Here is a 22,246-nt window from a genome sequence, read left to right on the forward strand (position 1 = left end):
CGGGGCCTGCCGAGGCCGAAGCGGGGCGACCGAGCCCCACCCACGCCCCCGCCGCCCCCACGCATCCCTCACAGACGCAGCTCAAATCCACCTTTTATTTTTTTTTTCTTAAAAAAAAAAAAAAAAAAAGGAACCAACCAAACAACAAAACCGAGCGGCGTCCGCGGCCCCCGGGCGGCGCGGCATGCATGGCGGGCAGGCGGGGCTCCGGGGCGCCGGTCTGCGGGGCTCGGGCGCGGCGGGGCCGGCAATCTCTCCACGTAAAGTGCATCGGGGCCGCCTGCCGCCTCCCTCACCCGCCCGGGGCCGGGTCGAGCAGCTGCGCCCGGGCCCTGCGATCCTCCCGCCGGCCCTGCAGGGGCTCCTGAGGTCCTGGGGCGCAGTCGGCACGGAACGGCGGCCGCCTCTCCGGGAGGAGGGCCTGGCGCGGGCACCTGGACACGGGCTGCAGGGAGGAGGGGCACAGGTCAGCCCGGGCACCGATTCTCTGCCTCATACGGGCCCCTCGCGGGACGGAGAAACAGGTGCAGTCACGGCGGCTGCCGGACTCCTGGGGGCACAGCCAGAGAAGGCCACCCCTGAGTCGCTCCTGGGGCACACTGAGTGCGGCCTCTCGCAGTGGGGCCTGGACCTCCCCGGAAAGAACTTCCCACCAGGCCTGGCGGGCTCTGATGCTGACGGATGGGCTGGGGTCACCCGTTTAGGAGACAGACATGTGACTCAGGCGGTGGCCCCTAAACCTGCCGGACAGACTGTGGCAGGGCAGAGGCTTTTAAGCCTGAGGTCCCCATCCACCCCCCATCCTCAGCAGGCGACAGGGTCTCCCACCCTGGGCTGGGGCCAGGAGAGGGGCAGGGGCACAGGGACATAGAAGGCCGCGTCTGGCCGCGGCAGCCAGGCAGGACCATGAGAGCCACAGCCCCTCCCCACCACCCGCCACCCACTCATGCCTCGGAAGCCTTGGGCTGAGGCCAGCGTAAGCCTTTCCTGGGAACAGCCTGGGCATGGGTAGGAGGCACCAGGCTCAGGGCAGGGTCTTCTGAATGCACCCACTCTGAGAGGTGGCTGTGAGGATGGCATGACCCCCTCGGAGCCCGGCCACACACAGGCCTCTGTGACCAACACAGGCCAGAGACCAGGCCCCGAGACGCCACTCTCAACAGGGACTGCTATGTGGACAAGCCACCCAAACGCCACACGGCAACCAGGTGCAGCCTGGAGCGTGACAGTCGCCATGACCGCCACGAACTGTGTCCCCACACGACCACGCGGGCCCCACCGCGCCCCACCTGCAGGCGGCCACCCTCACTGCTGCTTGCAGGCCGACAGCCGGCGGATCTTGCTGCTGGCGGAGCAGGCCTTGCGGGCGGGGTTGGGGGCCCTGCCCTCCGCCTTGGACCTGGTGCTCAGCTGCGCCGCCTCCGTGCCGTTCATGCACACGGCTTTGGGCAGGCCCCGGCTCTGTCCGTTCTGACTGGCCTCCTCTTCTGGGACCTGTCCTGGGAGGGAGACGGCAAACGTGGGCTGAGCCAGGGGCAGACCCCGCAGAGCCCCGGGGGCCTGGCAGGTCCCAGCACAGGGCTGCCCTTGCAGCAGTGGCCCAGGCCATGCCCAACAGGTCAGGACCAGGTGTCCCCAGCCTGAAATGCTGCCCCAGCAGCTCTGGGAGGTCCCCCGCACCTGGGACTGGACCTCCCACAGATGGCCCAGGCAAGAGTGGCACCCCCCACCCCATCGTCTGCACCTGCCAGGGCCCCAGGTCAGAACCCACGCAGGTACTATCCTGAGGAGGAGGCAAGCTGAGGGGGCAGGACCCTCCTGTGCCGCCCTGGCCCATTGGCTCTAAAGGCACAAGAGCCACCCCGAGCTCACCTGTGAGACACAAGAGGGCCAGGCTCGGACCAGCATTCGAGACGCCAGCACAGCCTGCCAGGGCCCCCAGCTGCCCCCAGTCCCTGCCAACCCCCAGCCATCACTGGCACTCGGGTGGAACCCACGGGCTTGGTGCTGGCCACCCTGGCCAGGTGGACACTGTCCTCACAACGGGGGTGGGGCCCACGTGCCATCCCCGCCAGGAGCCATGGTGTTCGGCGAGGACTCCACCAACATGCTGGCTGCCAAGCCAACCCCAGACCCTCCCAGGCAGTCTGTGGAACGCTGCCCTGGGCTGCCCTGGAGTTCATGAGCCCAGTGCGGGGCCCAGCTCCAAGCAGGGGCCAGTGGCTGACTCAGCAGCCTGCAGAACTTGCCGCACGCTCGCCCTGTGTGCATAGGAAGCTGCTGGCTTTCAAAAGGCACCTTGGTGAGGAGGCCCAACCGCACCCCCAAGTCTGACCTTGCGCCCAGCCTGTCTCTGCTGGGGCAGACCCTGCGCCCACTCCCATCGGCATGCCAGGGTAGACAAGGCGCCCCAGCCCTGCATCAGTGGGCAGAGCCGCCACCAGGCCCCTGCCCCCACAATCACTGGGGCCATCAGTCCCTCATTCCACCCTATACCCGTCTGCACTGGGGCCCAGGACCTAGCCCAAGGCCCCTCGCTGGGCTCTGGTTGTTGGCAGCAGGACGTCCATAGTGAGTAAGGACGGACGAGGCCAAAGGGGAGCCTCGCAGGGGCTGACGCAGCAGCCCAGGCTGTGTGTGCAGGACGGGGCCCCGCAGGTCGGGGATGTGGCTCCCACTGAAGTCTCAGGCTGAGCTTGTCCCAAGCATCTCAGCAGTGGGAGGAGTATTCACCTGAGTACCCAGTACTGAGTGCTGAGGCCTCAGCTACACTGAGCAGTCCCTGCAGCCCCTGCGGCTGGGTGCTCCTTCCTACCACCCACAGTGGGCTCGGCAGGGTCACGAAGAAGGAGGCCCAGCCCCTGCCTTCCTCCCTGGCACCTTGCCCCAGGGCAGCCCAGATCTCCCACAGGCCTAGGGCTCCCCAGGGGGAAGCCAGTGCTGGGTCCTGGCCTGCAGGAGCGGCCACAGGGTCAGCATGTGGTCCACATCCCAGCAGGGGCTCTGGCAACCTGGCCCTGCCCTAATTGGCCCTCCTGACTAGTATCTGCCTGACTGCCAGTCTCGGGGCCCCAGTTCTCTGAAAGGCAGAAGGCCCTGGGCCTGGGGTCAAATTGCAGCCAGGCCCACGGATGGGCATCATGAGGGGACCCCACCTCCCAGGACATCTGGTGACCAGGGTGCCCAGCAGCACCTCCCATCCTAACAGACACAACAGCCGTGGTGCTGCAACTACAAGAGCCCAGGAGGCGAAACCCTGTGCCCCCGGGGGCCCCCCCACACACTGTGCCCTCCTGGCCCCCCTCCCCCGCCCGCACACTGCACCCTCCCAGGACTAGCTACTGAACTGAGCCTAGTGGTTTGCTGAGGGTCCCTGGGATGCTGCGGGAGCTGATGGAGGGCTCTCTGCAGGGTGAGGATCTCTACGTAGGAAGGCAGACTGAGGGCCCCCTCGCTGGGAGACGGATCCTGTGCACTGGGTCCTCACATCTTAACCTGCCTGGCACACTCGCCTTCTCAGGCTGGACGCTGCCCACCACGTCCTGCTGCAATAGTAAAAGATAAAGCCCCCCACACTCCAGCCCAGGCACAGCAACATCCACCTGCAGATACATGCAAAATGCTTTATGACACGGCCCAGCCCCGCATAGCGCAGAGCCGAGCCAGGAGCGCAGCAGGGAGGGGCTGGCTGCCAACGCAGCCACCCTGTGCTAAGGCCCTGAGCTCCTCCTCGGGCACGACTGCAGCGCCGGCCGCGAGGCTTCCTCTCCTCAAAGGTCTGAGCCCTCGTTCTTCCGCAAGCCGCGCTCCGCTCTAAGCCCTGCCTCAGACGCCTCCTCGCCACCTGGGGAAGAAGGGCGGCCAGCGTCAGGCCCAGTGGGTGGGCCTTGGGGACGGAAGGAGGGAGGGCCACTGGACCCTCTCTCGTGCCAGCTGAGGGGCCACCCTGCACCCTGACTCTGACACACCCTCCCCTGACCACAGGCCTCCCCCGCCTGCTCCTATTGGAACTCAGGCTGAGGCCGCACTCAGTGTACCCCAGGAGTGCCTGGCTGGGCAGCACCAGGGGAGGAGCCTGAGGAACCCTCCCAGCCAGACAGGCCTTGGCCGGTGCCCCTGCCACCCCCACACTTTCAGCCATGTGGCAGCAGCCCCCAGGGCAGAGACAGCCTCCAGGTGGGCTGGGGGCTTCGGGGACATGGATTGGCCACCGGAGGGCAGAACCTGCCCTCACCGCAGACAGGCAGGCGCCCTGCTCCAGTGGGACTCACCGGGCACCGTGAAGTCCTGAGTGTAGATGATGTCGTCCTCGATGTCAAATAGGTCCTCGTCCTCGTCCGCACCATGCAGGTCTTCCAGGTACGGCACCACGGTCATGCTGCGCCACCGGTCCTTGGTGTCTGGGCTCGGCGGGATGGGCACCGGCGCCTCCGCTGGTGGGTGTTTCTTCCGGAACCAGCTGCAAATGCCCAAAAGCAGTGGCACTTGTCAGGCTGGCACAGGGCAGTCCAGCTGCCCAACCCCGCTCCTAGGAGCTGGGACCAGGCTATGCAACGGGTGGCCGTGACCACAGCAGCTCAGCTAAGCCCTCCTGGAGCAGCCTGGCTGCCAGGGTCTCAGGCCACAGCTCTGACCTCACTCCAAACCTGACAGATATGCCCTGCACCCCAAGACCTGACCCCCCTGCCCCGTTTCAGCTTCAGACCTGTCTCCCGGGTGGCATTCAGAAGCCAGGGCACCCACCAGATACATGTCAGCAAAGGCCAGAAGGGAGTCTGGGGGCCGTGAGCACATCCAGCCCAGGAGGCTATTGGAGGGCAGCCCCAGCCCCCACCAGGCTCCCAGCTGCCCCGAGATGCCCCAGGCACAATCAGCACCAGCACATCAGGGGTCCAAACACCCTCAGGAGAGGGCCTTGCGGGGTGGCTGAGGAGCTCTAAGAAGCTTTAGCAGAAGATTCAAGGACCCCCAGGGGCTGGTGCAGAGGAGCGGAGCCCAGGAGGTGGCACTGCAGGGTCTGCTGGCCCCACCCACTACCTTGTCCTTCTTGTGGTGGAGCTGGGGGCCCTGGGCTGGATCCCAGCCAGACCCTTCTGCTGAGAGCCCAGCGAGGAAGGAAAAGGGAGACCCTCCAAGTGCCCGGGCCGGCAGTGCCTTTCCTGGCCCAACTCCAGGCCTGGGGCAGGGATGGACACATGACCTAACTCAGACCCCAGCGCAGACAAGGCCTGTCTGGCCAGCAAGGGGACACTGCCCGGAGACCCCACTCGGGCCCTGAGAGCTGTGAGCACTGTACGTGGTCCTGCCCTAGGCCCAGCCTGGCACTCCCACCACACCCCCATCACACCCCTGCTCTGGTGCCCACTCGAGCAGCTGCCCACGTGGCCAGCTTCCCTGTGGCCTTGGCCCCACTGCCCCCAGGAGCCGCTCACCTGTGCTGCCGGATCTGCCGTATGGAGAACCTCTTGGCCGGCTCATACTCAAGCATCCCTGAGGAGAGGCAGGTGAGGAGCCGGGCAGTGCCAGGCACAGGACTGAGACCCCGCCAACCATCCCCACCTGCCCAGCCTCTGCTGTCAAGCCCTGGGTGACGCCTGGATGCTCCCAAGGGGGGCCCCGGGAATAGGTGGCCTCCCTGACAGAGGCCACTCCAGGAGACAGGTTGGGGACAGCCTGTGCGTGGCTGGCAGGGCCACAGGGCTGGGCTAGACAGCCAGAGCGGCTCCGTTCTCCCGGGGCCACTGCATGATGGACGGGCAGCCAGTGCCACCTGCTGCCCCTCGCAGGAAGTGCAGCAGGGTGAGCCTGGCGGCCCAGCAGGCCAGGGAGCTCGGAGGCCCTGGCCGGGGAAGAGCAGGGCAGCACTGCCTTCAGGGGTGGGAGTTTAGAGGGGGAACACAAGGCCCAGAAGAAAGGGTGGAGCTGAGTGATGGCGGTAGGTGGGGGGGGCCGGGGAGGACCTTTGGGGAAGCCGGCCTCTCCAGTCGGTCCTCTCAATGTCCTGCTAGGGTCCCTGGGGCCAGCAGCCACCCCCCTGACACCCCCAGCCTGCATTTCTGCACAAAACCCCCTCCTCCCTGGGGCTGTGGGCAGAGGGGCGAGGCGCCCACCTTTCAGCAGGTCGGAGAGCGGGGGGCCACAGTCGCCTGGGATCGCGTAGTTCCCCTTCCCGATGTTCTCAAACAGCTTATAGATGTTGTCCCCTTCGAAGGGATACAGGCCCGTGGTGATGTTGTAGCTTCGTTTCGAGGGGAAGGAAGAGGGGCGTGGTCAGCCATAGTGGTCCATGCCCTGGGAGTCCCAGCTCTACCCCGGGGACGCAGCCCTTGTGTGGCTGCTGGAGTGCAGGTCCTGCAAACTCAGGGACACCTCTGTCGTCAGAGGCCACAGGGCAGGAGGGGAATGTCCTTTGGACCCACTTGGGGAAGGGGCCTGGTGCCACCCTCGCCCAGCTGGCTTCCCTGTGGGGCTCTGGGAGGAGGGTGGGCTGTGCCACTGTGAAGACACCCAACAAGCCAGGCTGCACCTCCCATGGTAAAACACCATATGCTCTGGGAGTCACACCTCCCTCAAGTAAGCACCCCCAGCGGCTGTGGCCAGCTAGGGTCTGGGCTGATGGCGATGGCCTGCACATACCCAAGACACAGAGGCCCCTCCGAGCTGTGTGTGTACCGGGTGCTGGGCAGCCAGGGCACTTACAGGGTGACCCCAGCCGACCAGATGTCCACCTTGAAGCCAGAGAAGGTGTCCAGGCCATTGGCAATCTCGGGGGGCTGGAACGCGGGGGAGCCCTGGCTGGTCCGGCAGGTGTCGTCTGCCGCAAACGGGTGCAATGCCTGTGGAGACGCCGTGCAGCCCTCAGGGAGTGCCCGGGACGGGGTGCCCCAGGGCCCCGCCCAGCGTGTGCCTACCTCAGCCACGCCCAGGTCAGAGATCTTGAGGGTGCCGCCAGTGGTCAGCAGTAGGTTCCCCGGCTTGATGTCTTTGTGCACGATGCCCTGGCTGTGCAGGTACTCCAGGCCGTCGATCAGCTGGCAGAAGTACCTGCAGGCGGCACAGCACACACCTGTCTCAGGGCCAAGGCCACCCTGCCTGTCACAGGCTCTCCTCTGCAGCCAACTGGGAGCCTCCCAAACACCACAGGCACAGCTGAGGACTCACAGGGGTCCAGGCACACAGGACAGCGGAAGGCTGGGTCCAGCAGGGAGCCACGCCCATGCTGGCAGCGACCACCCTTCTCAGGCCGAGCCACATCTGGCAGGGCCCCACGTGTCCACAGGTCTCACTTCCCCACTGGGCCACAGGCAGGCTGCACCCCAGTCCTAGAACAGTAGGCCCCTCGACTAAGGCCCTTCAGCAGCAAGGGGCCCTGACTCTATGGCCACCAGGCCTGTACACAGGAAGTCCGGTCAGCGCAAGAGGATGCCAGGGACAGGCAACAGGAGGCAGGAGGCCAGCAGCAGCCTTGCCTGTGGTTGCCACAAACGGGGACCTGTAAAACTGGTTTTTGTTTGTTTGTTTTAGCCACATCCTCCACTCAGATTTTTTTTTTTTTTCCACGAAAACTGTTTTCCAAAAACTTGGGCTGCCAGGCATGGTGGCTCACGCCTGTAATCCCAGCACTTTGGGAGGCCGAGGCAGGTGGATCACAAGGTCAGAGTTCAAGACCAGCCTGTCCAAGATGATGAAACCCCATCTCTACTGAAAATACAAAAATTAGCTTGGCACAGTAGTGGGCGCCTGTAATTCCAGCTACTCGGAAGGCTGAGACAATTGCTTGAACTCAGGAGGTGGAGGTTGCAGTGAGCCAAGATTGCTCCAGCCTGGTGACAGAGGGAGACTCTGTCTCAAAAAAAAAAAAAAAAAAAAAAACTTGGGCCCTCACATCAATGAAGATCAGGACAAGCAATGTGGGCACAGGGAAAGGAGCTGGCCCCCCGACCCCGCCCTGCACACACCCATGGGCCTGGCACAGCGGGAAGCGCTTCTCAGGCACGCTGTCCAGCATCTCCTGCATGCCGCACACACAGTACTCCATCACCATATACGTGTGACGCTAAGGACACAGCTCAGGGGTGGCCCCACCCACAGGCCCGAAACACAGGGCCACAGAGGGGCCCTGGAGGGGCCCTCCGCACCCACCCTGCCACTCCCCGGGCCACACCTCTACAAAGGCCCAGAGCCCTGGAGTCCCAGGAGGAAGCCGGAGAAGGTGTGAAGGACAGGGTTCTCAGGGCAGCATTCCTGCAGGGCTCACTTCCCCCACCCCGCCCACAGGCAGGGGACAAGGCCTCCCAGACGCCCCCACCAGCAGGCTCGGGTCCACGTAGGACGGGCCTCGGCTCTTGGCCTTGCAGCTCGGGGAACACAGCCCCAGCCTCAGCACCACTTCTAGCTCTTGCTCTGGGCACAGGGCCCCAGGAAGGACAGTCCCCGCAGGGAGGCTGTGCCCACAGGACCCACTGGGGGCATCTACAGATGACACGAGGACACACCTGGCCATGATCAAAATGGCTCACAACACTCAGCCTGTGTGGGTTGTCTCAGACAGGCCCAGGCTGCACCCCTGGTTAGCCTGGGAGGAGGTTATGAGAAAAAAGGGCCCTGACACCCCCACAGCCCCATGACATGGACTGGGGCTGTTGCCACAATGGCTGACCTCCGGGGAACCAGGGAAGGCCACTGCCCTCGTGTGCCAGTATCCTTCAAGGAGATGGGATGGGGTACAGGCCCTAGGGCAGGCCGACCCAGGGCCCAGCCCCTCCCACGGAGGCCCCCAGCCCCTCCCACGGAGGCCCCACAGCTCAGCGCTGGGAAGGATATATTTTCTGCTTCTCTTCGTTGTATAACACATCCACCAGCTGGATGACGTTTTTGTGCCGTAACCTCCTCAGCAACTGAATTTCCCTGAGACAGAGAGGACAAAGGTGTGTCAGCCGATCCCCAATGCCAGTGACATGACCCGAATCCCTGGAGTCGGCCTCCCCATCTCCCCACAGAAGTGGTATGCCTGGCTCCCTTCCCCGGAGAGAAGCTATGGGTTCAAGAGTGCTGGGGCAGGACCCTGCAGGGGCCACACATCCAGGCTCGGGGCAGCAGGGGAAGGGAACACGGCGCCCTGCAGTCTGTCACCAGCAGTTGAGGGCTCTGGAGGACCCGGTGAGGACACTCTTAATTCAGCTTTGTAACTCAGTCACAGTTGTGCTTTCTAGAAAGACGACTACTGCGACAGTAGCACAGATAGAGCCCAGACTACAGCAGCAAACAGGGTGACTTGCGGCCCTGGTGATGGCTCCATCACACAATATGGTCCCATGCTGCCAAGGGCTCCCCATTCCTCTGAGGGGCCCAGGCCTTGGAGGGTGGGCCACAGGTGAGCTGAAAAGATGGCCCACGGGAAGGGGCACCCGGAGAAGGAGAAGCCAGCCGCTGAAGCCATCGTAGGGTCTGCCATGACCACCTGCCTGTCACAAGGGTTGGTGTCCAGTGCCCAGGGCGCAGCAGACCAGAAGGCACTCCCCCTCTGCAGCAGCTGCCCTGTTGTGGACATCTCATTTCTCCAAAGTGACCCCGCCAGGCACGATGGCTCAGGCCTGTCAGCCCAGCACTTCAGGAGGCTAAGGCGGGTGGATCGTTTCAGGTCAGGAGTTTTGAGACCAGCCCGGGCAACATGGCAAACGCTGTCTCTACTAAAAATACAAAAATTAGGCAGGTCACGGTGGCTCACATGCCTGTAATCCCAGCACTTTGGGAGGCCGAGGGCGGCAGATCACCTGGGGTCAAGAGATCAAGACCATCCTCGACAATATGGTGAAACCCTGTCTCTACTATAAATTCAAAAATTAGCTGGGTGGTGGTGCACGTCTACAGTCCGATCTTTTCAGGTTAGGAGTTTTGAGACCAGCCCGGGCAACATGGCGAACGCTAATTAGGCAGGTCACGGTGGCTCACGCACCTGTAATCCCAGCACTTTGGGAGGCCCAGAGCGGCAGATCACCTGGGGTCAAGAGATCAAGACCATCCTGGACAATATGGTGAAACCCTGTCTCTACTATAAATTCAAAAATTAGCTGGGTGGTGGTGCATGTCTACAGTCCTAGCTACTCCGCAGACTAAGGCAGGAGAATCGCTTGAAACTGACTAATTTTTTGGTTTTTTTTTTTGAAACGGAGTCTCGCTCTGTTGCCAGGCTGGAGTGCAGTAGCGCGATCTCGGCTCACTGCAGCTTCAGCCTCCTGGGTTCAAGCAATTCTCCTGCCTCAGCCTCCCAGGTAGCTGGGACTACAGGCGTGCGCCACCACACCCGGCTAAGTTTGTGTTTTTCGTAGAGATGGGGTTTCACCATGTTGGCCACAACAGTGTTGATCTCTTGACCTCATGATCCGCCCGCTTCAGCCTCCCAAACTGCTGGGATGGGCCACCTTGCCCAGTCGACAGGATCCCGTTCTATGAAACGTCCAGGACAGGCCAATCCAGAAGTGTATTCAGAGTGGCTGGGGCTGGTGGAGGGGACGGGGAGTGACAACAGGAATGGGGCTTGTTTTTAGGGTGACAGAATGTTCCAGAATTCAGTGGTGGTTGCACAACTGTGAATGTGCGAATGCCAATGAACTGTACACTGTGAATGACTGAGTTGTAGACCGTGCAAACTACGTCACTACATCTCCATAGTCTTTTTTTTTTTTTTTTTTTTTGAGACGGAGTTTCACTCTTGTTACCCAGGCTGGAGTGCAATGGCGCTATCTCGGCTCACTGCAACCTCCGCCTCCTCGGTTCAGGCGATTCTCCTGCCTCAGCTTCCTGAGTAGCTGGGATTACAGGCACGCACCACCATGCCCAGCTAATTTTTTTGTATTTTTAGTAGAGACGGGGTTTCACCATGTTGACCAGGATGGTCTCGATCTCTCGACCTCGTGATCCACCCGCCTCGGCCTCCCAAAGTGCTGGGATTACAGGCTTGAGCCACCGCGCCAGGCCTCCGGCCAGTCTTTTAATGTCCTTAACAGGAAGCGCAAGCACCTAGCATAGAAAATAGCCAGTGGGGGAGGGGGCAGGCATGGTGGCTCACACCTGTAATCCCAGCACTGTGGGAGGCTGAGGCGGGAGGATCACCTGGGGTCAGGAGTTCGAGATCAGCCTACCCACTATGGTGAAACCTCCTCTCTACTAAAAATACAGAAGTTAGCCGGGCGCAGTGGTGCACACCTGCCATCCCAGCTACTGAGGAGGCCAAGGCACGAGAATCGCTTGAACCCTTGAGGTGGAAGTTGCAGTGAGCCGAGATCGCACCACTGCACTCCAGCCTGGGCAACAGAGTGAGTGAGACTCCACCTCCAAAAAAGAACAGCTGGGGTGACGGGGTATCCCATCATGCAGCCTGCCCTGCCCCTGCCCAGGGCTGCCTGTTGCTGGAAGCCTCAGCTCACGACTCCCCATACATGAAGAATCCCAAGGCTCTGACACTGCTCACTGGCCTCCGTGCCATCTCAGAAGGCCAGGACCGGGGCTCTGCCCGGGCTGCAGGCTGCACTGGGCTGGGCCTGGAGAAGGGGCCACCAGCTTGGGAGCAGCTGGGAGAGCAGGATGAAGGGAAAGGAAGCTGGGTGACAGGACGGGGCACAGAGAGGCGCCACTGAGCGACTGCCTCCAGCCCCTGGCTGTGCCCAGCGCCCTGCCCTGAGGAGCGTCCCCACTCCCCACTGGTTGCAGCGGGCCTGGTCTTTTCGCTGGGAAGCCCTGCATTTCCGTTCTCTCCGGGCTATGTGGTGGTGGCACCAATTCCCAGCAAGGCCCGGCACGGCTATTTATAGAGTTGGCCAGGGCCTGTGTCCACAGGCTGGCAGGCGCCCAGGACACTGAGGGGGACACTGAGGGCCAGGCTGGGCTCAGGAAAGGGTCCAGGGTCCAGTGCCCTCCTGCCTGCCAGACTGCTCAGGAGAGCTCGGGGTGGGTCCGAGAGGCCCAATTCCCCTTGTCCCCCAGGAATCTGTGTGGCCCTAACCTCCCCCGCTGACGAGGGTCACAGCCCACTTCCGGGAGCCAAGACTTGCCTTCTGTTCAGAGGAGACGGAGTGGTGGTGGGTGGGGAGGGTGCCGTGTTCAGACTGGGACCAGCCTGAGCCCGGACCGGGCCAGGCCAGGGCCCTCCCTAGTGTCGGGGATGAGCCACTTGATGCTAGGGGGCCACTGCCCCAGGGACACCAGAGCCAGAGGAGGCGGCCACTGGCCAGCAGAGTCTGGATGCTCAAACACAGGCCCTGAGAGCCTGATGCTCAGCCATGAGGCAAAGGTGCCCTTCCTTGGCAGAAGCTGGCTACAGGCGGCGAGGGTGGTCCACGACACCCTCTTCCAGCCGCCTCAGTGTGGCCGGGGGAGCCACAGGACCCTCAGGGGCCACACCGCTCTCGTCCACCTTCTATTCCTCGTGCATGGACCACCTCAAACCCGCCTGGGCTCCAGTGCAGTCCTAACCCCGAGGAGGGCAGCCAGGCCAGGGGCTCGGCCTCAGAGTCTTCTGGGGGCCGCTCAGGGGCTGCATGGCCCTAAATGCACGTGATAGGGGACTCCGTCCTGGAAACCTCCCTGCACTGACGAGGGTGGGGGACTCCGTCCTGGAAACTTCCCTGTGCCGGCTGCCACCTGCTGACGCCACGTGATAGGGGACTCCGTCCTGGAAACTTCCCTGTGCCGGCCGCCACCTGCTGACACCACGTCTCCCTCACGAGCCCTCATTCTACAGGTGGGGAAACAGGAACAGGAGGAACCTGCCCACATCGAAGGTGCCAGCCCCTCCCACCGTGCTGCCCCTGCCTCCCTTCCACAGGGACACTGCACAGCCGCCGAAACGAGGAACAGCCCAGCGTTCCTAAGCAGCTGGGCATAGACCAAGGGACACTGGGTTTTCTGTTTAACTAAAAGGGACCGAGACATTCTGCGCAGGCCCGTGAGTCCCCTGATTTATGCCGGGGAGAAGCGGGGGTGCAGCACCCTCTGCCTGCCGGCACTCACCACCGGGGTGCTGGGGCACATCAGCCTCTCTACATTGCCAGGCTTCCTCTGACGTCTCCAGCCAGATAATGAGTGGAACGTGAACAAGAGACGCAGGGAACCCTAAGGGCTCGGCAGGAGGGAAGCCCAGCTGTCAGGGCATTGCCAGTCGCTCCCAGGTACCACGTTAGGAACTCGCTGGGCTTGCCCAGGCAGCGTGGACTGTTTCGCTGACTTGTTGATTAGCCAGACAGGAAACAGGAAGGAGAGTCATAAACGCCACTCAAGCTCACAGAGGGATGGGGGCAGGAGCCTCTGTCAGCCCAGAAACAGATCATACAGGGAAGAGACGGCCCGGCCTCCCGAGGCTCAGAGCAGGACTGGGAGGCACATGGAGACCCAGGAACTCCCACCTCCAGACCGCGCGCCCTAGTCCCTGCGGACATGGCTTAAACAAGGCCCTCAGGAGGCATTCGGGGGGACGCCGGCTGAGTGCACGGGCACCGAAGCACCCACGATTCACAGGCAGAGGTGGGGGCAGCCCGAGGGTCCACCCAGAGGAATGGTCAAACACGGCACAGCCTTCCACGCACTGGACCGTGACACAGTCGTGAACGGCAGCAGGGCTCGGACCCAGGCCACGGCGCGGCACCTTGAGGATGGCACCCTCTGTGAGACACGCCGGACACAAAACGCCACCTGGTGTGTGACTCCATTTATGTGAAACGTCCAGGACAGGCCCATCCAGAGACAGGAAAGGAATCCGTGGGTGTCAGGACTGCGGCGGGAACGGGGAGTGACGGCTCACTGAGAAGGGGTTTCCCACTGCGGCAATGAGGATGTTCTGAAAGCTGATGGAGGTGACAGTTGCGCAACTCTGTCACCGTACTACATGCCACTGAAATACACCCTTTAAAACTGTAAACTCAGGCTGGGCGCGGTGGCTCAAGCCTGTAATCTCAGCACTTTGGGAGGCCAAGGCAGGTGGATCACGAGGTCAAGAGATCAAGACCATCCTGGTCAACACGGTGAAACCCCGTCTCTACTAAAAATACAAAAAATTTAGCTGGGCATGGTGGCGCACGCCTGTAGTCCCAGCTACTCAGGAGGCTGAGGCAGGAGAATTGCCTGAACCCAGGAGGCGGAGGTTGCGGTGAGCCAAGATCGCGCCATTGCACTCCAGCCTGGGTAACAAGAGCGAAACTCCATCTCAAAAAACAAAAAACAAAAAACGTAAACTCGGCCAGGTGCAGCAGCTCACACCTGTAATGCCAGTACTTTAAGAGGCCAAGGTGGGCAGATCACAGGGCCTGGCCAACACAGTGAAACCCCATCTCTACTAAAAGTACAAAAACTAGCCAGGCATGTTGGCGGGGGCCTGTAATCCCAGCTACTCGAGAGGCTGAGACAAGAGACTCGCTTGAACCAGGGAGGCGGAGGTTGCACTGAACCAAGATTGCGTCATTGCACTCTAGCCTTGGCGACAGAACAAAACTCTGTCTCAAGAAAAAAAAAAAATCATAATGACAAAAAGGTGAAATTTTTTTTTGAGATGGAGTCTTGCTCTGTCACCAGGCTGGAGTGCAATGGCACAATTTCAGCTCACTGCAACCTCCACCTCCCAGGTTCAAGCGATTCTCTTACCTCAGCCTCCCAAGTAGCTGGAATTACAGAACCCCGCCACCACACCCGGCTTATTTTTGTATTTTTAGTAGAGACGGGGCTTTACCATATTTGTCAGACTGGTCTCAAACTCCTAACCTCAGGTGATACATCCGCTTTGGTCTACCAAAGTGCTGGGATTATAGGCGTGAGCCACCACACCCAGCCATATCATTCATATGATATGTGAATTACATGCCAATAAAACGATTGGCAGGTTGCAGTGGCTAGCAGGTGGATAGCTTGAGTCTAGGAGTTTGAGACCAGGGTGAACAGGGTGAAACCCCCCATCTCTACAAAAAATTAGCCAAGTGTGGTAGCGAACGCCTGTAGTCCCAGCTACTCTGAGGGTCGGAGGATCACCTGAGCCCAGTGCTCTCCAGCCTGGCTGATACAGTGAGACCCTGTCACCAAAGAAAATCGAGTCCAGCCGGGTGCAGTGGCTCACAACTGTAATTCTAGCACTTTGGGAGGCCAAGACAGGCAGATCACCTGAGGTCAGAATTTCAAGACCAGCCTGGGCCGGGCACGGTGGCTCAAGCCTGTAATCCCAGCACTTTGGGAGGCTGAGGTGGGTGGATCACGAGGTCAAGAGATCGAGACCATCCTGGTCAATATGGTGAAACCCTGTCTCTACTAAAGATACAAAAAATTAGCTGGGCATGGTGGCGCGTGCCTGTAATCCCAGCTACTCAGGAGGCTGAGGCAGGAGAATTGCCTGAACCCAGGAGGCGGAGGTTGCAGTGAGCAGAGATCCCGCCATTGCACTCCAGCCTGGGTAACAAGAGCGAAACTCCGTCTCAAAAAAAAAAAAAAAAAAAAAAAAACCAGCCTGGCCAACATGGTGAAACCCCATCTCTACTAAAAAAAAATAAAATAAAATAAAATACAAAAATTAGCTGGGCATGGTGAGTCCTGCCTGGAATGCCAGGTACTTGGGAGGCCAAGGCAGGAGCATCACTTGAACCTGAACCTGGGAGGCAGATGTTGCAGTGAGCCAAGACTGTGCCACTGCACTTCAGCGTGGGCAAAAAGAACAAAACATCATGTCAAAAAGAAAGGAAAGAAAAGAAAGAAAGAAAGGAAGGAAGGAAGGAAGGAAAGAAAGAGAAAGGAAAGAAAGAAAATGAAAGAAAGAAAGAAAATAAAATGGGAGTCTAATGTGAGCAACACAGTGGTGGATGTGGGATCTACAGGACACCAAGCCGCCTCACTGTGACTCCTTGACAGCTACGGCAGCACCCCAGATCCCGGGCGAGGAAACAACGTTCCGTGGCCGCCCCAGCTGGCAGGGCACCAGCAGCCCACCAAGTGCCCAGCCCAGAACCTCCACTGGACCCATCACCCCCGCTGTTCTGCGGCTGCCCAGCCCCCAAGATTCCACCAACTCTCAGAACTATCCCTCCCTCTGCCCAGGGTGAGGGACAAAAAGAGCCCTTGAGGGCACCCAGGCCTCACATGGCTGTCGCAGGAACCCGGGCAGATGCTGGAACCCCATAAACGGAACCTGGGATGTAAAGGTCTACAAAGTCCAGGACTGACTCTCAACTCGAAAAAATCCTGTTTTGCATGGGTCCAAGCATCTGCCAATCACTGCCCCACCCAAGCACACCTCCCGCCTCCCGGCTGGACACCTTGGGGGCAGTGGGGATAGGAGAGCCACAGACCCCATCTGGTCCGTTTCCTGTGGCAGCCGGCACACCCCGATTTTCACATTTCCAACAGGTAGAAAGAAACAACATGAAAGCACGGTGTTTTGTAACACGTGGAAGTGACAGCAAAGGGAAGGGCGGTGGGACTCAGCCCCGTATTTTAATAAAGTTTACAGGCTGGGTCCAGTGGCTTATGCCTGTAATCCCAGCACTTTGGGAAGCCGAGGACAGGCAGATAACTTGAGGTCAGGAGTTGGAAACCAGTCAGGCCAGCAGAGTGAAACCCCGTCTCTACAAAAATACAAAAATTAGCTGGGCACCGTGGTGTGCGCATGTAATCCCAGCTACTCAGGAGGCTGAGACGGGAGAATCGCTGGACCCGGGAGACGGAGGCTGCAGTGAGCAGAGATCTCGCCACTGCACTCCAGCCTGAGCGACAGAGACTCTGCTCCAAAAAAAAAAAAAAAAAAAAAAAAGGCTTTACATTTCATTAAAAACTGCCTGGATAGGTTAGGAAAAAACAAAAACTCAAAGGAAATACAGCAAGATGCCACAGTGTTAACATTAAGAGTAATTTTTTCTTTTTTTTGAGACGGAGTTTCAGAGTTTCATTCTTGTTGCCCCGGCTGGAGTACAGTGGCACCATCTCAGCTCACCACAACCTCAGCCTCCTGAATTCAAGTGATTCTCCTGCCTCAGCCTCCTGTGTAGCTGGGATTACAAGGATCTGCCACCACGCCCGGCTAATTTTTGTATTTTTAGTAGAGACGGGGTTTCTCCATGTTGGTCAGGCTGGTCTCGAACTCCTGACCTCAGGTGACCTGCCCTCTTCAGCCTCCCAAAGTACTGGAATTACAGGGATGAGCCACCGTGCCCAGACCTTTTTAAGTTCCTGATGCTTTCTGTAACTTTCCTAGTTCTAACAAGCTTGTACTTTTTACTGGTGAGAGCAGGACAAGGCACGGACTCCAGGGCCGCCTTCCTGAGAAGGAAAGGAAGGGAAGGGACGCATGCCGGCTCCATCTGCCCCAACCCAACCCCCTTGGCGGTCGCCCACGCTTTCCACACCAACTGGAGGACCGGACGCCTGAAGCTTGTCTGGAAGGTTCCAGACACTCACTGTGAGACACAATCTGAGCGGAGTTTATTAAGCTTCCCACACACAAAGGAGGCTTTTTCCTTGCAGTGCTGGCAGTGAGGCTGGCCAAGGCCTCAAGCCTCAGGGCTGGACAGTAGACACTCCTTCTCCTTGCGAGCACTTTGCACGTGGCGGGCCTCAAGTCAGAACACAGCAGCTCCCAGAGTAGGGCCTCCCCCGGCAGCGCCCAAGGAGCTGGAGGAAGTGCAGTGGTTCCTACATCACAGCTGCACACCGCGCTGCTCCTGATGGCTGACAGATCCCGCGGACCGTGAACAGGATGGGACAGGGCCACCCCTCATCCCAGGGGGACCCGAAAGGGCAAAATCGTTGCACACACAGGGCCAGGATGAAAGTGGATGCTGAACACCAGTGAGGGTGCACCACACCCTCCAAGGCCAGCAGGGTCATGAGTCATGGGTGGCTTCCACCCACAGTCCTGTCCAGGTCCTGCCCACCCCTCTGCCTGCTGCCTCAGTGTCCCCTCCTGTTCTCCCATGCACTGGGCAAGACTGAATTCCTGTAACCCTTTGGCCTGCCTTCACCAAGACCCTCAAGCTCTGCCCTGCGATTCAGGTGCTCACCTGAGCTCTTGGGAGCTCCTCCACCAACGGCTGAACCCAGGGGGCTCACACACTCAGTCAGACTTCCTCCCTGCCCAGCGTCTGTCTCCCACTGTCCTTGCATATACATTTGTCAAAACTCAAACCAGTTTTTTTTTTTTTAGACAGAGTCTGGCTCTGTCTCCCAGGCTGAAGTGCAATGGTACACTGCAATCTCTGCCTCCGAGGTTCCAGTGATTCTTCTGCCTTGGCCTCCTGAGTAGCACACGTGCCACCATGCTCAGCTAAGTTTTGTATTTTTAGTAGAAACGGGGTTTCACCACATTGGCCACGCTGGTCTTGAACTCCTGACCTCAGGCGATCAGCCAGCCTCAGCCTCCCAAAGTGCTGGGATTACAGGTGTGAGGCACCACGCCCAGTCCCTAAGCATGGGTTTCTGACTGCTGGGAGACAGGCTGTCACTGGTCCTTTCCGAGGGCCGACACTACCCCGGCACAGGGCTCCATCCTGACCAACCCATCTCATGGGAACCAGGCACAGGGAACCAGCCTTCTAGTGTCCACACTCAGCAGTGAAACCTCGGAGAGGCCCCCTGGAAACACACCCCTTCCCAGCCGCTCCCATTTAACCCTGACTGCTCCAGCACGCACTTCACAGCCTGTGTCCCTGCTTTCCGAATCTCACAGCCAGCATGCTGGTTAAGAAGTGTGTAGGCCAGGAGCAGTGGCTCACACCTATAAACCCAACACTTTGGGAGGCCGAGACAGGCAGATCACCTGAGGTCGTGGGTTCAAGACCAGCCTGGCCAACACGGGGAAACCCCATCTCTACTAGAAATACAAAATTAGACGGGCATGGTGGGTCATCTCAACTACTTGGGAGGCTGAGGGAGGAGAATTGCTTGAACCCAGGAGGCGGAGGTTGCAGTGAGCCAAGATCACGCCATTGCACTCCAGCCTGGGCAACAAGAGCGAGACTCCAACTCAAAGAAAAAAAAAAAAAAAAGTGTGTGAGCCCCCCAGCCCCTGAGCAGGAGGAAGGTGAGAGCGGACAGGGCAGGAGCCCCTCCCCGGACCTCCTTCCAAGGTCACAGTGCCCTGAGCAGGGTGTCCCTGCCAGTCCCTCTCGGTCTAGCCCGGTAGACAAGGTGCTTTCTTGGAAACAGGAGGCAAAGTTTTGAAAGTTAAAGAGGGCTGGGAGAGGAGCAGGGCCTGGGCAGGGCCCGCCAGGCAGAGGCAGGTGCAGCGTGTCTGGTGGCGATAAGGAAGGGACACCCCCCCTCCACCAGCTGGAAGAGGCTCAGGCCAGGCTGCGCTGCCCTCAGGAGGAGCTTCTCTGCGCAGATGCAGAGGCGTCCGGGATGCCCAGCGGCAGCCAGCGCCCAAAGAAGTCAGTCTGAAAAGTAAGGTCGTCCGAACGAACACAAGTCGGGAGCCAGGGATGCTTCCAGCTCCACATCCCAGGCAAATGAGCAAAGGCTACGTTTCCCTCCTGCTGACTGATAAGCCGGTGCAAACAATTATTTTTGGCAAGCCCATGGTTCCCTCCGACAGGATAAACAAATCACATTGCGCCTGGCCCCGGTAACGGCCACACACTGCGCAGAAAACCTGCTGACGGCCCACACAAACTCTCGGAGCCCAGATAAACACAGGCTGGTTCCACTAGGCACCTCTGCTCCACGGACAGCTGAGGGAGCCAAGGGGCCAGACTTAGGGGGCCGGGGTGGGGGCCGCTCCCTTCCCAGGAGGGTTTTGCTTCCAGGGCATTTTAACTGGCGTCCAAGCGCCCAAGCAAACGCCCGCCCCGCTGCGACAACTGTCCCTGCCTGAGTGAGAGTCCCTCAGGCAGACTTCCCACCAGCTCTCCCTGGCACGGAGGACACAGGCGCTGGCCGGGTCCCGCTCAGGGTGTTAACAGGAAGGAAGGGAGAGAGGGAGAAGAGAAGGAAGGAAGACGGAACCAACCGCACAGTGACTGGCCCGGCCCCCGCCCCGGCCCCAGGAAGCCGCACTTACTTCTTGACGTTAGCCTCCCCGTTGGGGATCCTTCGCAACTTCTTCTTCTTGAGGATCTTGACGGCCCTCCGACACAGCGTCTCCGAGTCCAGCACCTCCTTCACCTTGCCGTAGGAGCCTTCCCCAAGCAGGTCCCCCATCAGGTACTTGCCGATGAGCTTGGCCCGCTTGCGGCGCGGCTGGTAGATGACCTCGGTGGAGTCGATGCGGTGGATGAACGTGTCCATGCCCACCGACATCAGCTCACCCTCCGTGAACATGCCCAGCTGCGGCGGGTCCACCACCTCCATGCTGGACCCAGCGTCCTGGAGTCCCGCCGCCAACCCTGAGTCCGCGGGTGAGCGGTCCTTCCTGGTGTCCCGACTTCCCTTCTCCAAAATTTCAAAAAGAAAAAAGAAAAAAAAAGGCAACGAAAATCCCAAAAGGAAGGGGAAAAAAACCCTTCTTCCAACAGAAACGATTGTCCTACACGTCAGTCCGGGCTGCGAGTCCGAGCCCGCTGCGGGGTCTGCGGCACCGGCGGGCGCCGGGGGTCCGGGACGGCGGCTCAGACGCGACTTCCAGTGGGACCCGGGCCTCGGCACGGGGCGGGGACGGCCCGGTCGGGGTCAGCTTCGTCCGCGGGCACCCTGGGGAGGCCGGCCGGGGGTTCTCAGTGCTAGGTCATCCTCCGGGGACCTCAGGCCCGCGGACAAGCAGGAACACGGCCGAGCGCGCTCTTCTCCGGGCCGCCCATCCCACGGGCAGGCTCCGCGACGCCGCCGCCCCCCGGGACCCCCACACCCGGGGAGCGCAACTTCGCTGGGGGCGTCTCCGGCGACGCCCCGGTCTCGCCGCTCGTCCCAAGCGCAAACGCTTCACCGCGGACGCCCGAGCGGACCTCCCGGGGACTGCCGACTGCCGCCGGCCCGGGCGAGGGCTCGGGGGGCTGGGGCGTCCGGCGGCCTCTCGCGGCAGCCAACAGCTCCGCTCAGGGCCGGTCACCGCCCGGCGCCCGCGAGGGCTCGCACTGGACGCCCCCCGAGCCGGCGCGCGACCCCCGCGGGGGTCTCCGGGGCCCGGCAGGCACCCCCTCCCCGCGAACGTCGGCCCGAGCACGCGCCCCGCCCTGAGCGTCCTCAGCGTCCGGTCCGCCGGGCGGCGCGGCGGCGGGGGCTCCACGGGGCTCCGGGCGGCCGAGGCGGCGCAGGCCGCAGGCTCCGGGCCGGGGGGTTCCCGAGGGTGCCGGGCCCCGGGCGGCGCGTCCCCCTCGCCGCGGCCGCCGCGCGTGTGGAGGAGGCGGAGCGGCGAGGGGGGCCCAGCGCATCCAAGGCCGCGGCAGCAAGTGCCAGCGCCCGCACTCCCTTCGCCACCCCGCGCCTCACTCGCGGGCGCCCCGGACCACCTCCCCCTTCCGCGCCCGACACGCCGCCGCCATCTTGTTTACCTCCCTCCCCCTCCCTGCGCCGCCGCAGACGCCGCACGCCTCCCCGCAGGACACGCCCCTCGCGCCGCCGACGTGCCCACCCATTGGCTGAACCCGCAACCTCCGTCCCTCTGCCCGCCCCTCCGCGGCTGAGGATTGGAGCGTTTGGACCCGGCCGGGCGCCCGAGAGGGGATTGGTCTGCGCTTGGCCCCGCCCGAGGGGTGGATACGGCCGGCTGATTGGCTCTTGGAGGCGCCCGTCACAGGCAGGGGGCGGGAAGCAGGCAAGGGGAGGCGAGGCCGCGGCTCTGACCTCGGAGGGGTTGGGGACGGGGTCGTAGGTCGCGGACGCCAAAGGCCTCGCTGAACGGCTGCGGGGTGAACTCAGCCCAGTGGGTGGGGACCTGGGCTCCCGGACCGAGGGGGAGTGGGGGTCGCGCCTGCCAGAGTTCCTCCCCGGATCCCCCTTTGGGGCGAGGTCAAGGGTCGAAAAGTAACCCAGCGTGGTCACTTCCCGGCAAAAATCATTGATTTCAGCCTCTCTTGGCCCAGAGGAGGGAGGAACGCGCGGGGCGGCCTCTGCCCTGGAGGAACTCCCGGGGGACGCCTCGGGACAGCGCGGGGACCGGCCCAGCAGGGGCTTTTGGTGAAAAACAAGAGTCGCCAAAATACGGCTTCATAAGGTTGAAAATACTGAAACCGGCCGGGCGCGGTGGCTCACGCCTGTGATCCCAGCACTTTGGGAGACCGAGGTGGGTGGATCACTTAAGGTCAGGAGTTCAAGACCAGCCTGGCCAATATGGTGAAACCCCATCTCTATT

At 61.3% G+C, this 22,246-nt stretch overlaps 1 protein-coding gene across 2 annotated transcripts; it reads right to left on the reverse strand.

Moving 5' to 3' along the window:
- Nucleotides 1–121: 121 nt before the first annotated feature.
- STK11 (serine/threonine kinase 11) lies at nucleotides 122–21,471 on the reverse strand. 2 transcript variants are annotated; one of them, XM_003944478.4, is made up of 10 exons: nucleotides 20,021–21,471; nucleotides 8,824–8,907; nucleotides 7,959–8,048; nucleotides 6,912–7,044; nucleotides 6,700–6,836; nucleotides 6,111–6,238; nucleotides 5,433–5,490; nucleotides 4,272–4,459; nucleotides 1,290–1,499; nucleotides 122–445 (listed from the first exon to the last, which is right to left on the reverse strand). In XM_003944478.4, the coding sequence occupies exons 1-9, from the start codon at nucleotides 20,308–20,310 to the stop codon at nucleotides 1,306–1,308; spliced, it is 1,302 nt and encodes a 433-aa protein (XP_003944527.1). In that variant the 5' UTR covers nucleotides 20,311–21,471; the 3' UTR covers nucleotides 122–445; nucleotides 1,290–1,305. The 2 variants fall into 2 exon arrangements, with proteins under 2 accessions (XP_003944527.1, XP_074240987.1); XM_074384886.1 differs by lacking the exons at nucleotides 122–445; nucleotides 1,290–1,499 and adding an exon at nucleotides 1,506–3,844 and having other exon boundaries at nucleotides 20,021–20,396.
- Between the last annotated feature and the right edge of the window lie 775 nt (nucleotides 21,472–22,246).

Source organism: Saimiri boliviensis, chromosome 14 (genome assembly GCF_048565385.1).
Source record: "Saimiri boliviensis isolate mSaiBol1 chromosome 14, mSaiBol1.pri, whole genome shotgun sequence".
NCBI classification, from domain to species: Eukaryota; Metazoa; Chordata; class Mammalia; order Primates; family Cebidae; genus Saimiri; species Saimiri boliviensis.

What these genes read in the sequence shown, in the direction of transcription:
- STK11 (XM_003944478.4), bottom strand. Translation starts at nt 20,310, where the DNA reads ATGGAGGTGGTGGACCCGCCGCAGCTGGGCATGTTCACGGAGGGTGAG. An exon ending in CTGACCTGGGCGTGGCTGAG is followed by an intron (nt 6,837 to 6,911) that starts GTAGGCACACGC and finishes GCGTCTCCACAG; the next exon opens with GCATTGCACCCGTTTGCGGC. An exon ending in GCTCTCCGACCTGCTGAAAG is followed by an intron (nt 5,491 to 6,110) that starts GTGGGCGCCTCG and finishes GCCTCTCCTCAG; the next exon opens with GGATGCTTGAGTATGAGCCG.